At 37.5% G+C, this 21,080-nt stretch overlaps 1 protein-coding gene across 32 annotated transcripts in view; it reads left to right on the top strand.

Moving 5' to 3' along the window:
* Positions 1 to 19,060, top strand: part of RAF1 (Raf-1 proto-oncogene, serine/threonine kinase) — a 93,316-nt gene extending 74,256 nt beyond the window's left edge. For 18 of the 32 annotated variants that reach the window (XM_038408196.2, XM_043519186.1, XM_043519188.1 and 15 more), the window contains 5 exons: positions 2,218 to 2,336; positions 10,969 to 11,100; positions 11,281 to 11,409; positions 14,208 to 14,342; positions 17,932 to 19,060. In XM_038408196.2, the coding sequence (XP_038264124.1) occupies positions 2,218 to 2,336; positions 10,969 to 11,100; positions 11,281 to 11,409; positions 14,208 to 14,342; positions 17,932 to 18,072 (656 nt within the window). In that variant the 3' untranslated portion in view covers positions 18,073 to 19,060. The remainder of the gene's footprint in view (positions 1 to 2,217; positions 2,337 to 10,968; positions 11,101 to 11,280; positions 11,410 to 14,207; positions 14,343 to 17,931) is intronic. The other 14 variants (XM_038408207.2, XM_038408209.1, XM_038408211.2 and 11 more) reach the window with 2 other exon arrangements.
* Positions 19,061 to 21,080: the final 2,020 nt, after the last annotated feature.

Below are 21,080 nucleotides of genomic sequence, written 5' to 3' on the forward strand. Positions count from 1 at the left end.
AATTTAAAAAAAATATTCTATTCTAGCTCAGTTTATGAACTGAATATCTGGCAAATCTCTGGTTTATGAACTTCAGGCAAGTCTCTGGCTTTGAAATTACCAAGCAGAATGTTGACTGAAATTTGCAAAATACAAACTCAAACTTGCCTCAGCAGAATGTGGGGGGGGGGACTGTTTTCTTCAATGGCAGAATTTCTACAAAGATAACTTCAGTTGTTCAGTAAACAAATGGGTATTCATGTTTTCAATGAGGATGAAAGACTAATCATTTTAAGTGTAAAATTGCTATTGATACATTTATAATTGCAACTATCTTTTATATCATTAATTTATTTGCTTTTCCACTCGAGTTCACTAGATATCACAAGAAGAGTAAGGGATAGTTCTCTCTGACACATCTATAGAATCTTTCAGAATATTAGAATTTTTTTAATCAATTCTTGAATTAGATTTTGAAGTGTTTTTTCTTCTGGAACAATACCACTATTAAAGAACATATTGGAGCTGTTAATGATTGGTATACTGTATAAAGTTTATATCCCATGCTACAGACTGTAGAGCTCCCAATTGAGTGACATTCTTAAATAAGCTTCTTGGCACACACCCCCAACAATGAGCACCAGATAGATGAGTTTAATTTGGTTTCTGTTTCCAGTGATAAATGTTTCCATTTATTTTGAATTCTGTGATAAACTGTGTGCTTTATTCATCTACTTGGGTATATACGCAGATACAGACATGAACTTTTGTGAGAGTTATGATCTAAACTTAGCTATGGTAGAGCTGAAAGGCTAGTTACTCCTGGGGGAATTCTGCACCACTGCATGTGCATAATTAATTAGCTGTGCATATTTTTAATTTTTTGCGCAGAAAAAAGCTTCTGCTGGAAAGTTGCTGCAGTTCCACCATTTGCACACCAGAGGGCGCCTTGGCACTAGAACAGAGCAGCTGCTCCCAGCCAGCTAGGGAAGAGAGAGAGCCTGCGTTCTTCACAGTGCCTATCGGGCTAGGTCAGGAGACTGGCTATGTCGGGAGACAGTCCTCATGGTGATGCTGGGGTGGGGAGGGATCAGACTGGGTCATAAGGGCTTATGTGGGAGGACAGACTGGGGAGATGAATGGGAGTGGAGGCGCAGGGCCATGGAGGGGGAGGGAGGAGCAGGGCCACATGGTGATGCGGAGCTACATAGGGATGGGGATGGCTGAGTGGGACACATGGGGATAGAGGGGAGAGAGTGTCTGGAGGTGGAGGGACAAGTGGACAAGGGGTTGCAAGGACACATGGGGATGGGGGGAGTGGGTGTCTGAGTGGGGGTGGAGGGACACATGTGGACAGGGGCAGATGTGTCTGACTGAATGAGAGACACTAGGGGTCAGCCAGGGTCTGCATGGGGGAAGCTCCCTAACAATCCCTCCCTGCCCCCTCCCCCCCAAAAAAAACCAAATAAAAACCTGTTCCATGCTTTTCCCACCCAAACCCAACCACTCTCCAAGTTCACACTCAGGCTCCTTCCCAGCAATTACTTCCCTCTCCCATAGCTCTTCTGTTACCCCTGACTTCCCCCAAGCCTTTGCACTGCTTCTGAGGGGTGTTGGAAATATGGTTTTGTATTGTACTTTAAATGAATTATTACACCGAGTTCTGTATTAATATGCGTAGTAAGGAATCTATTTGTCAAAAAACATTTCCTGAATCTTTTTTGTTTGTATTGTTAGACATGATATTTTTGAAATAAATGACCAAAAATAATTGAAACTGGTGTGATTATATAGTGTTATTTTGACAAAATATGCAGAATTTTTCAGAATTCGAAAATATTGTGTGCAGAATTCTTAATTTTTGCTGCAGAATTCCCCCAGGAGTAGCTAGTGCACTAAACAATAATACTGAGCCATCTCATATAGTTATTCCAGCCCCTCTGCTAAAATATTTGCATTTTCCCTGAGTGTTAGTTATGCTAGTGTAGGTGCAAAAAATATGAATAAAATGAAAGGGGAGATGTTTGGGATTATATTCATCTCAAAGCTAGGAAAATGTTTTTAACTACCACCTATTGAGGTAATGCATGAAATGAATCAGAGCAAATACAGAAACTGGGCAAAACTCTTGGTCCACTGACTGGCATGTGAGAAAAACTAAACCATTTGGTAAAGGTGATAGAAAATCCAGTCTGATTTACACAAAATTTCTGCAGAAGTTCCTAAACAATCTTTTAGATATATTTCTTCATGAAGGCCTCACAGTGAAAATAGGAGATTTTGGTCTGGCAACAGTAAAATCCAGATGGAGTGGATCTCAGCAGGTGGAGCAGCCTTCCGGTTCAATCCTCTGGATGGTAAGAAAAATACTTGATGATTTTTTTAATTCTGCCTCATTTGTGTGTAAATTCAAAATGTTTTGTCAATGGGAGAATGTGATTCAAACTATTTTAGGTATAATTTTGCAAATTATCAAAATAAAACAAAGGGAAATTGCAAATAAATATGATGTATATATGCATGCATGCAATCTTTGGTTAATTAGTTAATTGTCTAGTCAAAGGTACTTTGTTGTTCCAAAGCATGTAAGTTTCTTTGGGTACTTGATCTCTTTATCCATGGAGATGCGGGAGTCATGTGTTTCCTTATTTTCAGTGCTCACTTCTGAGAATGGTTTACCAGCATAGAACAAATGCTGCTGTCAGTCCTGCAAGTGCCATTTTTTTAAAAATGGTTTTGATGGGACAGCAAAATATTTGCTTTACCTAAAGGTTTGAAAGAGTCAGAATTCTTTAGAACCTGTTTGGCATTTTGCTTGTATTGTGCTTCAAAATATTTTTTTTTTTTTTTTAAATCATCCATTCTGTCACATCAGGCTCCAGTAAGCTTCAGCCGTTGCCATATAGCAGAAATGTTAATTACTCTAATTTTTAGAAAATATGCCGATTATTAAAATTATTTTTTGTTCCCTTGGTGTGATGGGATTTTCAAAAACGTTGAGTGTTGCTGGATTAGTATTTTATTGTGTTTCTCTAAAGCCCCGTAGTGATTTTGTTGGCACTACTTTAAAAATACCGTTCTAGGTCAGTGGTTCTCAAAGCCAGTCCGCCGCTTGTTCAGGGAAAGCCCCTGGCAAGCCGGACTGGTTTGTTTACCTGCCATGTCCGCAGGTTTAGCCGATCGCGGCTCCCACTTCCCGCAGCCCTCATTGTCCTGAAGCGGCAAACCGCAGCCAGTGGGAGCCGCGATCGGCCGAACCTGTGGACGTGGTAGGTAAACAAACCGATCCAGCCCGCCAGGGGCTTTCCCTGAACAAGCGGCGGACCGGCTTTAAGAACCATTGTTCTAGGTGACTTTGAGCAAATGAGTGTGTCTATCTTTCAGTCAACTCATAAGGAACATCCTGTGCTATTATTATACAGATCATTTTTTTTATGAAGCTACTCGTGGGCAATCCCTGTTGCTAATATGCATACTTGTATATTCTTGTAATGTATATCCCTGCTGCATACATTCAATATAGTAGAGTTGGCAGGGCGTGAGAATTTTTTGTTTCCCAACTCAGCATCTGTGGAGTATATTTGTTTTGACTTTCTATTAAATTGGAAATATTTTTTTCCTGAACCACTTGGAGGGAGTAACATATGTATAACTTACTGTACCTTTGAAAGAGGGTCACACTGGGGGGGAAAATATTTGTGCCCTCCTTTGATGCTCTATTTACTACTTAAATGCATTTTGCTAATACATCTGTTTTAGTTTTCCCCCCCATTTGATTTTGCAAAGAAGTTGTAAGGTGCTGTGTGAAAGATATGATATTGCCACCAACACATGGTGGTGGTTTTCATTACTGGATCAAACAGAGTGAAGTGAGAGAGGATGCGTGCTTATTAATGTACACATCTTGAATAGTAACAAGAGAGAAATAGAAATAATAGTAAAGTGAATTGCTTTTTATCTAAAAATTCTGTCTCAAATATGAAATTACCTATTTACACAGTTCCTATGTTGGGTTGTATTGATCAGTTCACTTAATTCTGATTCATGGCTCTAGCCATTTTCTTACCTTTTCCAGTGTTTGCTACTAGTATATACTGCTTTCTAACACACTGAAACCAATAAGTGAATTTTTTTTAAAGGAATTGCAATTCCTGTTAGCACTATGGACCAAAACTACCTTGTGTCAATAGTTGATATATATATGAGGACTCTTGTAGCATATATTGACAGAAGAGGGTATAATTAACACTATTTAGGAATCTCTTGCTTCTATGAAGATTCCTGTCTGTAAAACTAGGATATAGAATAGCAAGTGTTGTCTTTCTTCTTTTATACAAGCAAGAGTAACAATACCTTATAGAGTGTTTCTCTACTATTAAATGCCAGTTCTAAGGAAATATAGACAAAGAAGTATTAAGTTTGAAACTTGCAAGTAAGGAACAGAAATTAAGGCTTCCTCTCTATCCTTTTCACACCCTGTTGTTCATAGAAATTTCACTGCACACTGATGGTCCCCTTCTTTACCTAGGCATAATGCAACAAGTCATTATATCCCCACCCTTGCTTTTGTGGCTTGCATCAGCTGCTAAATGTTACTTGAGCATAGGATTTTGTTACCGCTTTGGCATAATGCTTGCAGCATGTTTGCTGCTTGCAGTGGACTGGAAAAATTGGACTCCTGTTGAAGATTGATGTCAGTTTACTTAAGTGTTACATAACTTTGTTCTTGGCTAATGGCAGAACATGTGATATCAGAACAGCTGGACATAGTACGCAATTTTAAAGTAGTCTATGTAATCATGCAATCCATGTGTAACAAACAAAATGGATGTGAATTCAAATAGCTGCAGTTTAGCCATGAAAGGCGTCAACTGCTTTTTGGCCCTGATCTTGCAATCCCCCTACTCATTCAAGCAGTCCTTACTCATGAAAAAATACTCCCTAAATTAATTCAGTGGTGATTCTTGTTTCGGGACTGATCATCTGAATAACTCTTTGCAAGGTTGGGCCCTTTACAATCTAATGATTGCATAGTTTCACACTTCCTTAAACTTAGAAAACGTGCTCTGGATTTTGTATTCAACTGTACAGTTTAGGTTTCTGTATTGTTCTTGGTATATCTTGTGTATTTCAGTCAACCAAAACTGTAAGATTGTGAAGATGGAGTGTTCTTCCCTCCTTTTAGTAGTTTTTAATATGTGGAGTGCTGTTTTGGTACCAAATTTGCAAATAAAATATAAATAATTTGTACTAGACAGTTATTGCTCTGACATTGGAAAGTGCATGTGCTATGATCATTTTGAACGAAGATTTTTCAGCTACATCGCAACTTCAAGATAAGTTTTGCCTTCTCTGAGATTATAGTCCAATGCTTTATGGGTTGCTATATTTCAACGTTCCTTCCAAAGCTGAACTCTTACTAGGCTATAATATATTAACAGTTAATTAACTCCTTTTGTCTTTTTTTATTCATATACAGGATTATCATGCCCTATATTAATGCTAAATACGTAAGTTTGTAGCATCAAGAACTTGACTAAAGAGCCCTAAAGAATTAGGTACTACAATGATGGGCATTATAGAAAACCAATAGGATATGGCTGAACACTTACGATTGACAATTTTTGGCATTTAGAGTTTTAACTTTAATGTTTAAAGAGCAAGGATTATATGAAGTTTTCTTTAGCATCTGGCATTCACCTGATATGTTTTCTCATAAACAGTTCAGTTTTTTAAGTAGATAGGTTTAAATTAGTTCTAGGAAATAAAAATATTACACAAAAGAAATGGGGAGTAAAGCTTTTATGAAGCATTGAATTTTTGGTACAATTTCCTGTTTGCTATTATGTTTTAGATTATTTGTATACTTATCTTCCATAAACAAATCATAGCCAAGCATCCTTGTATTCTTAACAAACATTTCCTGGTTTTTCTCAGACCACAAATATAGAGTAACAATGAAGACTGCCAGCCCGTATTTACACCAAGAGCTTACATTTAAAGTAACACTTGCAGGTAGTCTAATACTACAATTCAGGACTGTTAAAATGTGTTAATTAAAATATTTAAAATTCAGTAAATCTTCGATTGAGTTAAATTATTCCCAGGCAGTGTGAATCTTTCAGGGTTGTCTTAGAACATAATCTGGAAGATGATATTGACCAATCTTTTTTCATTGTGAAAACTGAGTGAAGGTTTTTAAAAAAAAAAAAAAAGAAAAGAAAAGAATATAGATGATGAAAGTGAAAACTTTGTTAAAATGTTTCAAATTAATACTCTAAGGAGTTGGGTAAGAAACTTTTTTTTTTCCTTTTTACCTGATAATGGACATTTGTTATTAAAGGACCACTAAAATTTTTATATTTAGTACTCTTAGGAGCTCTGTGTTTTTTTGACATATTTGACATGTTGTTCCAATAAGATTTATTTTGCTAGATTTCATTTTATGAAGGAAAGATGCAAGACTGAATTCTAACACCCGCAAAAGTGAAACTTTAAGGCTGTTTGTAATTTTCCTTTCAATTTGGCTTAGACTTTACAGAACATCAATAAAGTAAATTTTCTAAACTTTTCTATAGGACTTTGATTAAATTCAAATATCTATTCTGATGATTTCATGTCAAATCAGTAAGTTATATTCTAGCAAATTCTCAGCCAGGAAGCATTACTTACAACTCTCTTGCAGGAGCTAAAAAGGTTTCTGTTATGCATAAAGGACCTAATTTAGGGTTCGATTCTGCTCCTGTTGATAGCAGAATCTCTTTACTGAGATTTTATTGTTGCTGTCATAACTACAATTTTCTGTTTAATTAGCACACTTTGTTCATTTGCTCTGAAAGGAAAGGAAATACTTGACACTGATTTAAGTGGCAAAAGACCAAATGCTTTGGTTTTTGCCTATATATTCCAAATAACCCACACTTAGAAACTGAAATAGCATAGAGGGAACATTTGATGGGGAAAAAAATATTTCTCTGCCATTGTAGAGGAATTCACAAGGATGAGTCTGGCTTTTCAGATTTTGTGAATTGGGACCAAGATTTGGGCACTTCCTAGTTCTTATTTTAGACTCTCTACAGATTCAGGAAGACAGCACTATATTGATGGATTTAGTTCTCACTTGGAACTTTATCTTTGTAACCATAAGGGGTAGAAACATGAAAGCTTAGGTTGTTCAGCAACTTCTGGAAAGCCCTTATTAGCAACTAGCTCAGGGGTGAACAAACTTTGTGGCCCAAGGGCACATCTGGAAATAGAAATTGTATGGTGGGCCATGAATAATCACAAAATTGGGGTTGGGGTGCATGAAGGGGTGAAGGCTCTGGTTGGAGGTGCAGGCTCTGGGGTGGGGCCAGAAATGAGTTCAGGATGCAGGAGGGGGCTCTGGGCTGGGGTGGGGGAGAGGGGTACTGCGGGGAAGCAAGGGGGAGTGGGGGCTTGGCTGGAGGTGCGGGCTCTGGGCTGGGGCTGGGAATGAGGGGTTTGGGGCGTAGGAGGTTGCTCTTGGCTGGGATCAAGGGGTTCAGAGGGCAGAAGGAGGATCAGGGTGCAGGGAGAGGCTCAGGGGGTACAGGCTCCAGTCAGCGCTTACCTCATACAGCTCCCAGAAGCAGTGGCATGTCCCTTCTCCGGCTCCTACGCGAGGCGCATTCCGGCAGCTCTGCACACTGTCCTGTCTGCAGGTACCACCCCTGCAGCTCCCATTGGCTGCGGTTTCAATGGGAGCTGCAGGGGCAGCGCTTGGCATGGGGCAGTGTGCAGAGCGGAGGCCCCTGATTGCCCCTATGCGTAGGAGCCGGAAGGGGGGCCATGCTGCTGCTTCCAGGAGCCGTGTGGCATGGCCCCTGACCCTGCTCCCTGGCTGGAGCACCAGAGCAGGGCAAGCCCCAGAACCTGCTCCCCAGCTGGAGCTCGAGGGTTAAATTAAAACAGCTGGCTGGCTGGTTCCGGCCTACGGGCTGTAGTTTGCCCACCCCTGAACTAGCTGTTGGCAAGTGGATTTGTCAGGCTCTGTTGACAAAGCAAGTTACACACATAAAGATGGTGCTACCTTTAGAACATACAGTTTTTAATACTAAAATATATTAGCCTTTAGGTACTCTTTAAAGAACTTTTAGAATTAAACATAGGTAGACGTAGATTTGTATGACTTTCTGGATTTATTCACTAATGAATAACTTCATAGTGTTGTTAGTAAACCTGATGATGAAATGTTTTCCACAGAGCTGCTTTCATCAAGATGGAGCATTGAATTCTTGGTTTGGTAGCCTCCACTAGTCACACCTTTATAATAAAGCTTGAGGGCAGTTGTGGCCTGCACTTTGACTATCTCTGTTTTCAAGACTCATGAAATATCAGTATTCCTATGTGGGTTTTTTGGGTTATACCAACATTCTTAGGGGTCCAAATTCATCTTTGATGTAGATTAGGGGAGACCTGCCCTTTCTTTGAGGAATATCGTTGTTTATATCTGTTCCTACAGTATTGGCCCTTTGTAGTAGCTGATATCCTCCTGCATGTCAGTGACGTGACAGTTTTTTCTGAACAGTAATATCTATTTTGCTACTTTTACACACCACTGTGGAACTTTGGAATCCAGGTTATGCAGTGGTTCTCAAGATGTCAGCCTCCACCCCAAATTCTGTTTGCCTCCAGCATTTATAATGGTGTTAAATATATAAAAAGTGTTTTTAATTTATAAGGAGGGGTTGCAGTCAGAGGCTTTCTATTTAAAAGGGGTCACCAGTACAAAAGTTTGAGAATCACTGCTATGTGTGTCTAAAAAATTCTGCCACAGAATCCAAGATTTTTTTTTTTAAATTTTAAAACAAAAACATCCATGTTTCTAGTCCTCATGATTGTGAAGAAAATCAGGAAAACTTGAATGGAGTATAAACCAATGCTTTTGTATTCAAGTCTGCAGACCACCTGAAACAATAGCACTGAGAATTTTGAATTGCCCTGTTCATTTCAACAGGTTAACTTAAGTGTAAAAAAAAATACGAGATGGAAACATATATCATTGTGTCAATACTTCAGTTCCTAATAGCTTTCCTCTCCAAGTGTGAAAAGCTCTAACTTAATTCCCCTGATGAATTCTGTAATGCATTTAATGCAAAAAATAGCTTTGTGGTTCAGGTGACTGCTTGGACTCTCTCAAGCCCACATGACCCCATGGCTCTGAGTTTAGGTGGCTAGACTGAGTCTCTGCTTCAGCTGCAATATCCACATTGGTATTTTTAGCATGCTTGGTCACTCCCCCCATCCCTCCCCAGACCAAAAAACAAAAAAATATTTGTTTGGTAGAAGGTTTCTGAAAAAATTGATCAAGGAAAGCTATATATTGGCTTATGTTTGGGTTTATGAGAGCAGAATCATTCAACCATGTTTCTTTTCATCAGTTTCTGGCTGCATTTGTCAGGGCACAAGTTGATTTTATTTCTGTGTTTTGTAGTGGCTCTAGCATACCATCTGGCTTTTTTTTTTTTCAACCCTAACTTTACATTCTTTTACAAACATTTCTTTGTTAAATATTTGCAGTATAAATTCTATTAGGGAATAAAAGTCTGCTGATTATATCAACTGCTGATTTGTGAATAGGAATGCAGGTAATCATAGAGAAGCCTCATATTGAGGGTATTTGTCATCATGAAAAAAGAATTGGAGCTTTGATTAGTCAGTCAACTTGACAATCACATTTCTGAAACTTGTATGCCTACATTTATTACAAATAGTATATTCAATTATTATACCTGAAAGAGATTGGTGGTGTTGGGAGAGGAAGATTTCTTTAGTTTGTTAACTTTGAACATTTTTGTATGTTAGGAAAGCAGAAAAACATTAGGAGTCTTTTGAAACAGACTTTAAAAACTTCCCCTACACTTCTGTACATCTTATTTACGGGGTAGGTGCTCTCAAACTTAAAATGAGTCAATTTTAAAAAATTCAATTTATAATGTTCCTTTTAAATACAGCGCCCTGTGGTCTCTGGCATCAGGATGTTAAAACAAAAAGACAGTTTATCATGGGAATCCACTCCTTCATCAGACTTGGAACTATTGGATTTTCTGCCTTTTACCCCCAAGTCTTGGAGGCTGGTACATTGTTCTTCTTTCCTCCAACCCCTTTTAACAACAAGTACAAAGGCCAAAGACTGGTATCTATGAATCACAACACATGCTCTAATTCTGTTAGTTTTTAAATGAGTGATTAAGATACAAAAAACTTCCTTTAAAATATAATGTTTGGTGTTTATATGAAAAAACTAAAAGAAAAGCAATGAAATAGGTGAAGCATAAAGATGTGTTTGGCTTCCACAGGGAATGTGGGTGTATTATTTTAGTTCATGTCCACTGTTGGGAAAAACTCCCATTTTTCACTCCACTTACTCAGTAGCTTTAAAAGGTTAGTAGAATATGCTGGGCCCTGCATTATGATGTTCTTTGATCTCAAGCCTGATCAATATACGTGCGCAAATGTCAATGATATGTGAAGGTACGTATGTTTGTGGCAAAGTGAGAAATTCTGCAAAGATTTTTTTGTTTTGTTTTCATTTGCCTGTCATCAGGACCTGTGCGGATTTACTGAAACCATGTACAGGCTGCTGCTGTTTTCAGCAAAGCAGAGTGCTCTTTCTGTCGTCTTGGTTATTTTAGTTTATAAATTGACAATGATGGAACTGAGCCAGTAGTTATGCTTAATTTTGCCACTTTACATGTACAATAGTATACTAGGAGTAAGAATAGTAAGTATTTTACCTAATGGTAAACTGATAAATGTGAACGTTGCTTCTCTGTTAGTTATCAGCCAGTATAGTGGATTTAATCTACTGTGAGGTAAATTGCATAGTTACCAAAATCTGTCATAGCTGTAGTTATTTTTAAAATTCCTTTACTAGAGTAGAAAGTTAACAACTTACCCTGTGTCTTAGGCTAATGTTTTCTTCCAGTTAACGTAGCTATTAATTTGTTTTTTTTTTTTTTTTTAAAGGCACCAGAGGTGATCCGGATGCAGGATAATAACCCATTTAGTTTTCAGTCAGATGTCTACTCCTATGGAATAGTATTATATGAACTGATGACAGGAGAACTGCCATATTCCCATATTAACAACCGAGATCAGGTGAGAAACATTCAACTCTGGTATAATGCATTGTATTTCTGGGGAATATGCAATCTGTTTATTGAATGTGTGCAACAAGTGTTTACATTTTATGTTTATAACTTGTATTAGGATTTTCCCAGGGATATAGTTTATGTAGACACTATAATAATGTGGTAAATCATCTTAAATTAATACCAGCAGTGTCAATGCACAGCTAGCCACATCCGAGGGACTTGCTGGCCGCCGCTTCCTGCAGCCCCCATTGGCCTGGAATGGCGAACCACAGCCAGTGGGAGCTGCGATCGGCTGAACCTGCAGATGCTGCAGGTAAACAAACCGTCCTGGCCCGCCAGCAGATTTCCCTGACGGGCCGCGTGCCAAAGGTTGCTGATCTCTGATCTATAGAGTGCACAGTATACTTCCTAGCATACTAGAACTTTATAAAGTGCTCTGTGGATTTATTCAAGTGATCAGTATTATATTTCATTAGAGTAGTAAAGTTGTATCAGAGCGCTGTAGTGAATTATGATACTGCTGTTGAATCTTAACAGAGAAGTGAGAACTCCTCTAATTTCAATTATGGGCCTTTTGGCCTAATGAAGTTCTAGTTGAACCTATTTATAAAGAAAATAATTTTATTAATTGCAGTTGTCTAGATTTTCTACCAGGAAGGTAATGTTATACCAATAAAATAAAAACCAGCAGGATCTTATTAAAGGGAATAAGGCAAAAAGCCACATTTATTGTGAATACAGAAAGAGTCATAGTAAGCAGTTATAGCTATTACATTCCATTCAGTTTCATATTGATTCTCTCTCTCTCTCTCTCACACACACACACACACACACACACACACACACACACACACACACACACACACACACACACACACACACAACGTTCTGCAAGGTTGTTATAGTTACCAGCCTTAGAGTTGCTCATGCCAAGCCACTGGCCAGGTGGCCTGGACAAGAGGAAGGAGCAGGGCCTTGTCAGATACTCATCTGATGCTCCTGGAAGTTGGTTTGCAGAATCAGACCCCAAAGTTCTCACTTTCTAGAGTCCATTTTTATAGGAATTTCTTCCTAAGACAATCTATGGGAATTGCTTCATCATGCTGTTGCTGAATCGATCAGCAGATGGCACATTCCTGATGGCTCCATGCTGCCAGATGTTAACTTGTTCTTCGGTTTTCCCATCCTTGAGGCTTCTGGGTGGATTCCAGTTTGCCCTCTGGGGGTCCTCTGGTTGTTTCCACTTGACGCCTTCTTCAGCCGATCGACACTGGATTCTTAGGTTGGCACCTCTCTGATCATTCATTTATTATCCACACCAAGCATCCATCCACGTACATCCTCTATCTCTATTTTAATCACAATTGTTAACAAAGCGAGATGAATACAACAAAAGGACAGGGAGTCTGTGTGCTGTTTCTGTTGTTACAAAGTATCGCTTTGAGTCTCTCTGTGAGTAGTTGTTGTTACAAAGTATTGCTTTGAGAACAGACTCTGTCTTAGGTTGTACTAACACAATTAGCAGCTTGCAAGTTTCACACAGGGGGAGAGACAGTAAAAATAAGAGACCAAAACCCAAGAGACTTCTTACTTTAAATTCCAGGGTATTACTAATTATGGGGAATCAAACTCATTTGTGATTTTAATATAGAACTACTTTAATATGACCCAGCATAACAGTAGCACATTAATATCTAGGAATCTTGGCACTTCGGAATTATCCTGAAATTTACTGAATTAAAAACAAATTGGTGAAAAAAAAATTCTCTATTCCTGAATGTTTTGCAAAAATTCAAGTATCCTATTAATGAATGTGTTTCCCCCAGTAATCTGCACTGGCATGGTATGTTCTTGAACTCATAGGCCAACTTTATCTCTAGTGTCTTTTGACCTGAGTTCTTTTTGAAGCTTGAGTAATGGAAGAAAACTAGTTAAACGGTTGGCTAAAAAGATCTAGAATATCTTAGTCCATTCTCGAAACCACAGGAAGGCCACATTTGTTACCCTAAAATTGTAAATACTTCGAACATCAAATTAGAAAACAAACTTGGATTTTTTTTGAAACAATCCCATTACATTCTCAGTATGCCATTATACTTGACTTATGTGGAAGTTTTAAACATCCATCCCTGTTCTAAAACATTGGCCTATCAGTAGTATTAACATGGTTGTCTTGTTACCATTCAAATAAATACTAGTATTTATTTCTGAAACAGATGGAACATTTCCCCATGTCCTGTAGTAAGACTTATTCCAGCAACTTTATTTAATATTAGGCAATTGGTTTCCTATTTGGGAACTTCAGCAGTTTTGAATTATATTTAAGTGTGATACAGTTATTACAATATTTTTATTAAGCTATATGTACAGACCAAATCCTGAGTTGTTATGATAGCTTAATCTGGGCCAAGAAATCACTAGATGTCTGTTAGCCACCTTGATCACATTGATAAGGTTCATAAAGCCTGAATAACAGTATTGCTAAATCTGAATCAATGTTCTGCTACTCAAGAAGAAACAAAACCTGCAAACACTGTTTTGCATCTTAGCTTGCAGTCTAAGAAAACTGAAGCTTGTCTTCAGGAAAAAAAAATTTCCTTCATATTTAAATATTGTAAGAGGCCTTCTTCTGCTTTATAGCCCCCTCTAAATGGATATGTGGTCTGACAAGGAGTTTAGTTAAACATAAAAATACTGTTTTGTGTTGATCAATCAAAATGTATTGGTAGATTAATGAGTAATGACATAAATTGGACTGGATTTCTGGCTGGAGTTAGGGTTCTTTGTCACTTGAAGCCTTCAATTCCAGCAAGTTATGTCAGAAAACACTCTAGACTCTGGTCTTGTTGCTATTATAAATTATATAAAAATTAATACATGAAGAAATTATGAACTAACTATGCGGTCACTTAGATGTTAGACTGGCAATGTCATACACTGGAAAAGCAGGACCACAATTCCAGTTCATTAATTTTGACAAACATTTGACTACAGTAGGACCTGCTGCCTCCCTGCCTTCAGTAGATCCACAATAAAGACTGTATTAAAGGGCAGTGAAATAATTCACACCAATGGTGTTCAGATTGCCTGTGTTTGTGCCTCCTTGTTTAGATCATTTTTATGGTTGGTCGAGGTTATGCATCTCCAGACCTCAGTAAACTGTACAAGAACTGTCCCAAAGCTATGAAGAGACTTGTAGCAGATTGTGTGAAGAAAGTTAAGGAGGAAAGACCTCTATTTCCACAGGTAGGAGTCTATTTTTTATTCAGTTTAATTTTTAAACAAGTCATCGAAATATCCATTGCATATTCTCTGTTTCACAAAAAGACTCTGTAGAAATAATATTAAGAATATGAAGTTCAATAGTGAAGAAGGAAGACAAATCCACTGAAAACTGAGGGATAGCACTGAAGTGATACTTGTATCCTATTCTTGATATATATTTTTGAGACCCAAGCCCTGCATGAGCCTGCTTCCCTAAGCACTTGACAATTAATAACCTAAACTGCACTTAATTTTGCCAATATCATTAAAAAACCTCATCTTACATACTCTGATGTAGATACTGTTAGTTGGGCAGCATTAAAACTGTTTACTTCCAGATGACTGTGGCTTATGCACATTTGAATTTATTTGTTTGCATTAACTTTGCCAGTTTGCCTTATCCATATTTAAATCCACATGTTTTTTTCTTCAGTATCACTCCAAAAGAAACCTGCTCCGGGTAGTTTCGTGAGGCCATTTTTGAGTATTTTGACAAAGATGCCTTCCCTCAGCTTCCCAAAAGAAGGGTTCATAAATTACATACTTTCCCTTAGCCACTGGATTCTTTGTTTTGGCATGGGTGGAATTTTATAAAAATATCCACTTTTCTGATAAAATAAAACTTTTTTTGTTGAGAATATTTATCTCTAAATTCTGATTCTTAAATTCTAAGACTATGGTCAGAGCATACAATTCTCCCTTTGCAGAGACAAAATTTAGAGACACTATAAATGGCTGCTGATAGGAGCAGCTAGTCTTGGAACCCACAAGAGGAGAGGTAATTTTTGATATAGTCCTAAATGGAACACAGAATCTGGTCCAGGAGATAACTATGGGTGAACTGCTTGGTAATAGTGACCATAATCTAATTAAATTTAGCATCCTTGTAGGTGGGAAATTACCCCCCCCCCCCCCCCCCAAAAAAAAGGAGGCAACCCACCACAGTAACATATAACTTTTAAAAACTAGTTAGATGGAAATTAAAAAGAGCAGTCACAAAGGTAAAATGCTTGCAAGCAGCATAGAGACTACTTAAAAACTACATAATAGACGCTTGGACTAAATCTATACCCCTAGTGTTTTTATATATATATATATATATATATATATATATATATATATATATATATATATATATATATATATATATATATATATATAAAAATAAAAAGTGTCAGACCACCAAAGAGCCGAGTAACGGAGGCCGTTAAAGGCAAAAAGACATCCTTTAAAATTTGAAAGTCAAAAGGTAATAAAGAAAATAGAAAGGACCACAAACTCTAGCAAGTAACATGTACGAGTATAATAAGGTTGGCCAGGAAAGAATTTGAAAAGCAACTTGCTAAGATGCAAAAACTAACTTTTTTTTTTTTTTTTTTTTAAAGTACATCAGAAGCTGGAAGTCTGCCAAACAGACAGTAGGGCCATTAGATGATAAAGGTGTTAGAGCACTCAAGGAAGACAGGATCATTGCAGAGAAATTAAATGAATCATTGGCATTGTTCTTCACTAAAAAAGATACCCACATCAGAGCTGTTCTGTTTGGGTGACAGACTGAAGTACTGTCCCAAATTGATGTCAATAGAAAAGGTTTTAGAACAAATTGATAAACTAAAATATAACAAGTCAGAAGGATCAGTTATTCACCCAAGAGTTCTGAAGGAATTCAAATATAAAACTGCAGAATTAACAACTGTGGTATGTAATTTATCGGCCTCTGTACCAGATGACTGGAAGGTAGCTAATGTAGTGCTTATTTTTAAAAAGAGCTTAGAAGAGGTTCTGGCATTTACAGACAGGTGAGCCTGACTTTACCTGGAAAATTAGAAAAAACTAATAAAAAAACAATTATCAGACACATAGATAAACATCGTTTGTTGGGGAAGAATCATCACAGCTTTTGAAAAGAGAAGTCATGCCTCACCAATCTACTAGAATTCAAGGGAGTCAACAAGCATGTGGAAAGGGTGACCCAGTTGATACAGTGTACTTGGACTTCTTGAAATTCATTGACAAGGTCCCTCACCAATGGCTCTTAAAGAAGCTAATAGCTAGGAGATAAGAGGGAAGGTCCTCTCGTGGATCAGTAACTGAAAAAAAAAGTTGAAAAATAGGAAACAAAGGGTAGGAATAAATGGTCAGTTTTCACTGTGGAAAGAGGTGAACTGCAGGGTCCCCCAAGAATCTGTATTGGGACCTGTGCTGTCCAGCATATTCATTAATGTTCTGCAAAAGGGGGTGAACAGAGAAGTGTTTGCACTTGATACATAGTTTGCAGATGATACAAAATTATTTGAGATAGTTAAGTCCAAAAAGCTGACTGCGAAGAGTTACAAAGGGATCTCACAAAATTGCAACAAAAAAGCAGATGAAATTCAAGGTAGATAAGTGCAAAGTAATGCATGTTGGAAAAAATAAACCAAACTGTACAAATGCAATGATGGGTTCTAAATTAGCTGTTTCCACTCAGGAAAGAGATCTTGGAGTCACTGTGGATTGTTCTCTGGAAACTTCTGCTCCATATGTAGCAATTGTCAAAATGGCTAACAGCATGTTAGGGAAAGGATAGAAAACAAGACAGAAAATATGATGCCATTATGTAAATACATGGTGCACCCACACCTTAAATACTATGTCCGATTCTGATTGCTGCATTTCAAAAAGGATATAGTGGAATTGGAAAAGGTTCAGAGAAGGGGAACAAAGATGATCATGGGTATGGAATGGCTTCCATTTGAGAGATTTAAAAAAAAAATTAAGGCTCTTCATCTTAGGAAAGAGACATCTAAATAAAATCACGAAAGGCAAGGGAGAAATGTTAATCCTTTTTTTTTTTTAATTGTGTAAAAGAGTCATCCTATGAAATTAATAGGCAGCAGATTTAATACAAACAAGAGGAAGTACTCTTTTCACACAACTAACCTGTGGAGCTCCTTGCCATGGGATGTTGTAATAGCTAAAAGTATAACTGGTTTCAAAAAAGATCATGGACGATAGGTCCATCAATAGCTATTAGCCAAAACAGTTGGGGATGCTGCAATGCTGTGCTCATGGTGACCCTAAACCTCTGACTGCTAGAAGTCTGGAGTGGAAGACAGATGAATGACTCCATAATTGCACTGTTCTGTACATGCCCCCTGAAGCTCTGGTATGTGCCGCTGTCGGAGACAGGATGCTGGACAAGATGGACCCAATTTTCTGATCCAGTGTGGCAGGTTTTATATTCTTAATCTCTTGTATAGGAAACTTGCTGATCATCACATGGAAGAATTTAAGGAAGGAATCCCACCACTGTGCAATTACTCACTTAAGTTTTCCTTGCTATTATAAACCTTTATGTAGTATAGCCCTTTCAGCCTGATATGCCATGCTTTGACTACTCAACTGGCAGGTTACTATAACTAGACAATTCTGACCAATGTTCCAATGAAAGCCAATTACTGATCTTGAAGGACACTCAAATCCCATAATAAACTGAGGTTTGGGATTAAAAACAGAGATTTTCAGGCACGTTGTTTCTAACAGACAGACCTTGAAATAAGTTTTCTTTTGGTTTTGATTTTTTTTCCAGATACTGTCTTCCATTGAATTGCTGCAGCATTCTTTACCCAAAATCAACCGTAGCGCTTCTGAACCTTCTCTGCACCGTGCAGCCCACACAGAGGACATAAATTCATGCACATTAACATCCACAAGACTACCTATTTTTTAGGATTGCACGTTCTCTCCCTTGCTCTAACCAATAATGAGAAAAAAAAAGTCATAGCAGTTGTGCTTTTAATGCCTCAATGTACAGGATTGCAATGCCGGCAGGATTATGTCTCCCATTTTTAAGAACAAGCTGCTAAGGATTTCTACAGTTCTAATCCTACAGGGACATTTCTTCATGTTGCCTTTTTCTACCATTTCTTTTATTGGGATAGAGTTAACTGAGACTTTAATCAAGAAAATCTATTACTATTTTTTTAATAGATGCACTTGAGCCTTATTTTCCCATAGCAGAAAAGATGGACATTTCTTTGGCAGTTTTGTGTCTTTGATTCTGTTTAATAAATTGGTATTTTTATAGCAAGAATGACTCAGCATTTGAGGAAAGAAATATTGCAGATTGGTACTATTTTTTGGATGTCCCATGCCATGTGCCACTGTAAAGTTGAGGGACTTTGACTAAAATGGCCATCTACAAACAAGACTGAGGAAAGAGGAAGAAACTAATTCTGGCGATCAGCTTCTGCGAAGAGTACTCATGAAGCAGATGAAATCTGTTGTAACAAATTGCTACGTCAACACAAAAATAGTTTTGCACATAGAACAAAAACTTCTGCAGAGGAGTGGAATATATTCTGAATAGTACTGCTCAGAGAAGGAAGCTAGCACAATCTTGCTATGGTCCTCTCCAGTAACTTAAGAAGCTTTTTTGGTACTATTGACTTGTTTCTTACAGCCCAATGAGGTATCAAGTGCGGAATGACAGGCTTTTTTGGATGGGGAAAGGCTAATATTTCTGCAAAACACACAGCAACTTCAACCCATTTGAAGCTGTCTTCTGAGAGATGCACTATAAAAGAGGAAACTGAGTGTATACAGTTTTTCTTGCTGATTTGGGTTTTAATTTTGTTTTTATTGCTCCAAGAAAATGCCTTTTATTGTAAACCAAGGTTCCTCTGATTATCTTATTTTAATAAAATAAATTAAATTTAGGTTTAAGCTTCAGTGTCATTCTTCAGTGCAATGTCTTACAATTCTAAGATGTCTATTTAGATGCATGTAGTTCTGCGATCGTGTGCCCAAATGGACATCAGTGTCTTAATTTAGAATTTCTAGAGATAATTTATCACAAATACTCTTCACTATATTGACCACAATATGTGGCATGCACAAGTTTTCAAATCCCTAGGCAACTACAGCAGTGCTTACATATGCAAATATTAGGAATGTATTTTTGCCTGCATTTATTGCCCTCTTTCAAGAAATGTGAATTATGCTATTTCTGCTCTGCATTTATCTTCCATCAGTCTCTTTCTCAGCTATTGACACTGATGCATCATGTGACCAGCCATCTTACTGCAGACTACAATTTAGGAATAGTAAGGTAGCCTAATTTCAAACTGTGGGTCAGTCTCTAAATCTCTTTTCTGTTGAAGTAATACTTAATATTTTTAATATTCTGTTAAGTGTTTGGATTAGGGAAGAATGAACACTAGTTGTAGGGACCATGTGTACTATTTAGGCCTTGGCTGCTATAGTAATACATTGTTCCTGTTTTTCCTTAATTTAATTTTCAGTTACCCTGAAATGTACTGTCTCTTCCAGTTCAGAGGGATAAGAAATTATGCAATTCTCTGCATGCTAATGATTGCATAAATCAAAAACCAACACCTACTTTATCTTTGACATACAGAGTTATGAACAATCTCCATTTCCAAGCTGTTCATAACTCTGAACGAAACATTATGGTGGTTCTTTCAAAAGTTTACAACTGAAAATTGACTTAGTAAAGTTTCAAAGCCATATTATGGAGAAGAAAAATGCTGTTTTCCTTTATATATATATATTTTTAAGTAGTTTAACACTGTACTGTATTTGGTTGGGTTTTTTGTTACTGCTGCCTGATTGTGTACTTCTGGTTCCAAATGAGGTGTGTGGTTGTGTGGTTGACTGGTCAGTTCATAACTCTTGAGCTTCTACTGTACCATCTAGAATTCCTTAGGCTGACACGTTGTTAGCTGAAGAGGGAATAATTTGCTAAAGGGTAGTTTTTCTGCAGTGAATTATGCAAACCTCTCTATTCAGTTTTTCAAATTGTTTGCCAGCACCAGACTACTGCCCTCAGCTTCTTATTCCATCAACTGATTTACTCCAAAGCCTTCATGAATGGGGAGAGAATTACGGAAACACAAAGGAGCAGTCAAATTCTGAGGTACACTATGTTTTAATTTTTACTCCCTGCAGATCAGCAAGGTTGTTACCAGAATAAATGTTGTTGCCACATAAAAAAGCTTTAGCTTAACATTAAGGTTGAAGTAGTTTTGTATAACCCTTACAAAATTTCAGCATTACAAAGATTAAACGAGCAGTGAAGTGAAATTACCCTTAATGTTCAAACGTTTGATTAAATTCATCTTGATCATTCTGAAAACTTCTAAGTCTCACCCTAATCCACAACATGTTGTTGGTAACACAGTGTGAACTATAAGAGTAAAACTTTTTGTTCTGTTCTACAGTGACCAGTCCTTAAATATGATGATTTATAAGAAAAAAATTCTAAGGGGATTGGAAAAACACCACATGCTCCAGATTTCAAAAAGGAATAATTTAAGTTCTAAGCCACTGAACAGATTCACTTGTAACTTAATAGTTTAAGTCTTCTCCCTAAGATTAAGGAGTGTATAACTTTGATTGTAATAAACATTTTACTCCAGGAGCGAAAGGCTAGTACACCAAGTCATGGTTCCAGCTAGCCCCTACGAAATGTATGCTGAGATGTTCTAAAGGGGATTTGGGTGCTAATTTTAATGAAAATTGGGCATCAAAATTCCCTAGATGACATTGAAAATTTAGCCATAGTTGTCTTGTTTAATAAATACTACAGTATATGGCATCTCCTGCCTCTTTGCTGACAAAGATAAATAAGGAATTGTCTTGCTTAAAGGATTTCAAAATTAAAGCAAACAAAAGCAGGACAGTGCTGCAGTTTGCTTACCTATAATGTGGTTTTTA

The sequence above is a fragment of the Dermochelys coriacea genome, chromosome 7 (assembly GCF_009764565.3).
Source record: "Dermochelys coriacea isolate rDerCor1 chromosome 7, rDerCor1.pri.v4, whole genome shotgun sequence".
NCBI classification, from domain to species: Eukaryota; Metazoa; Chordata; order Testudines; family Dermochelyidae; genus Dermochelys; species Dermochelys coriacea.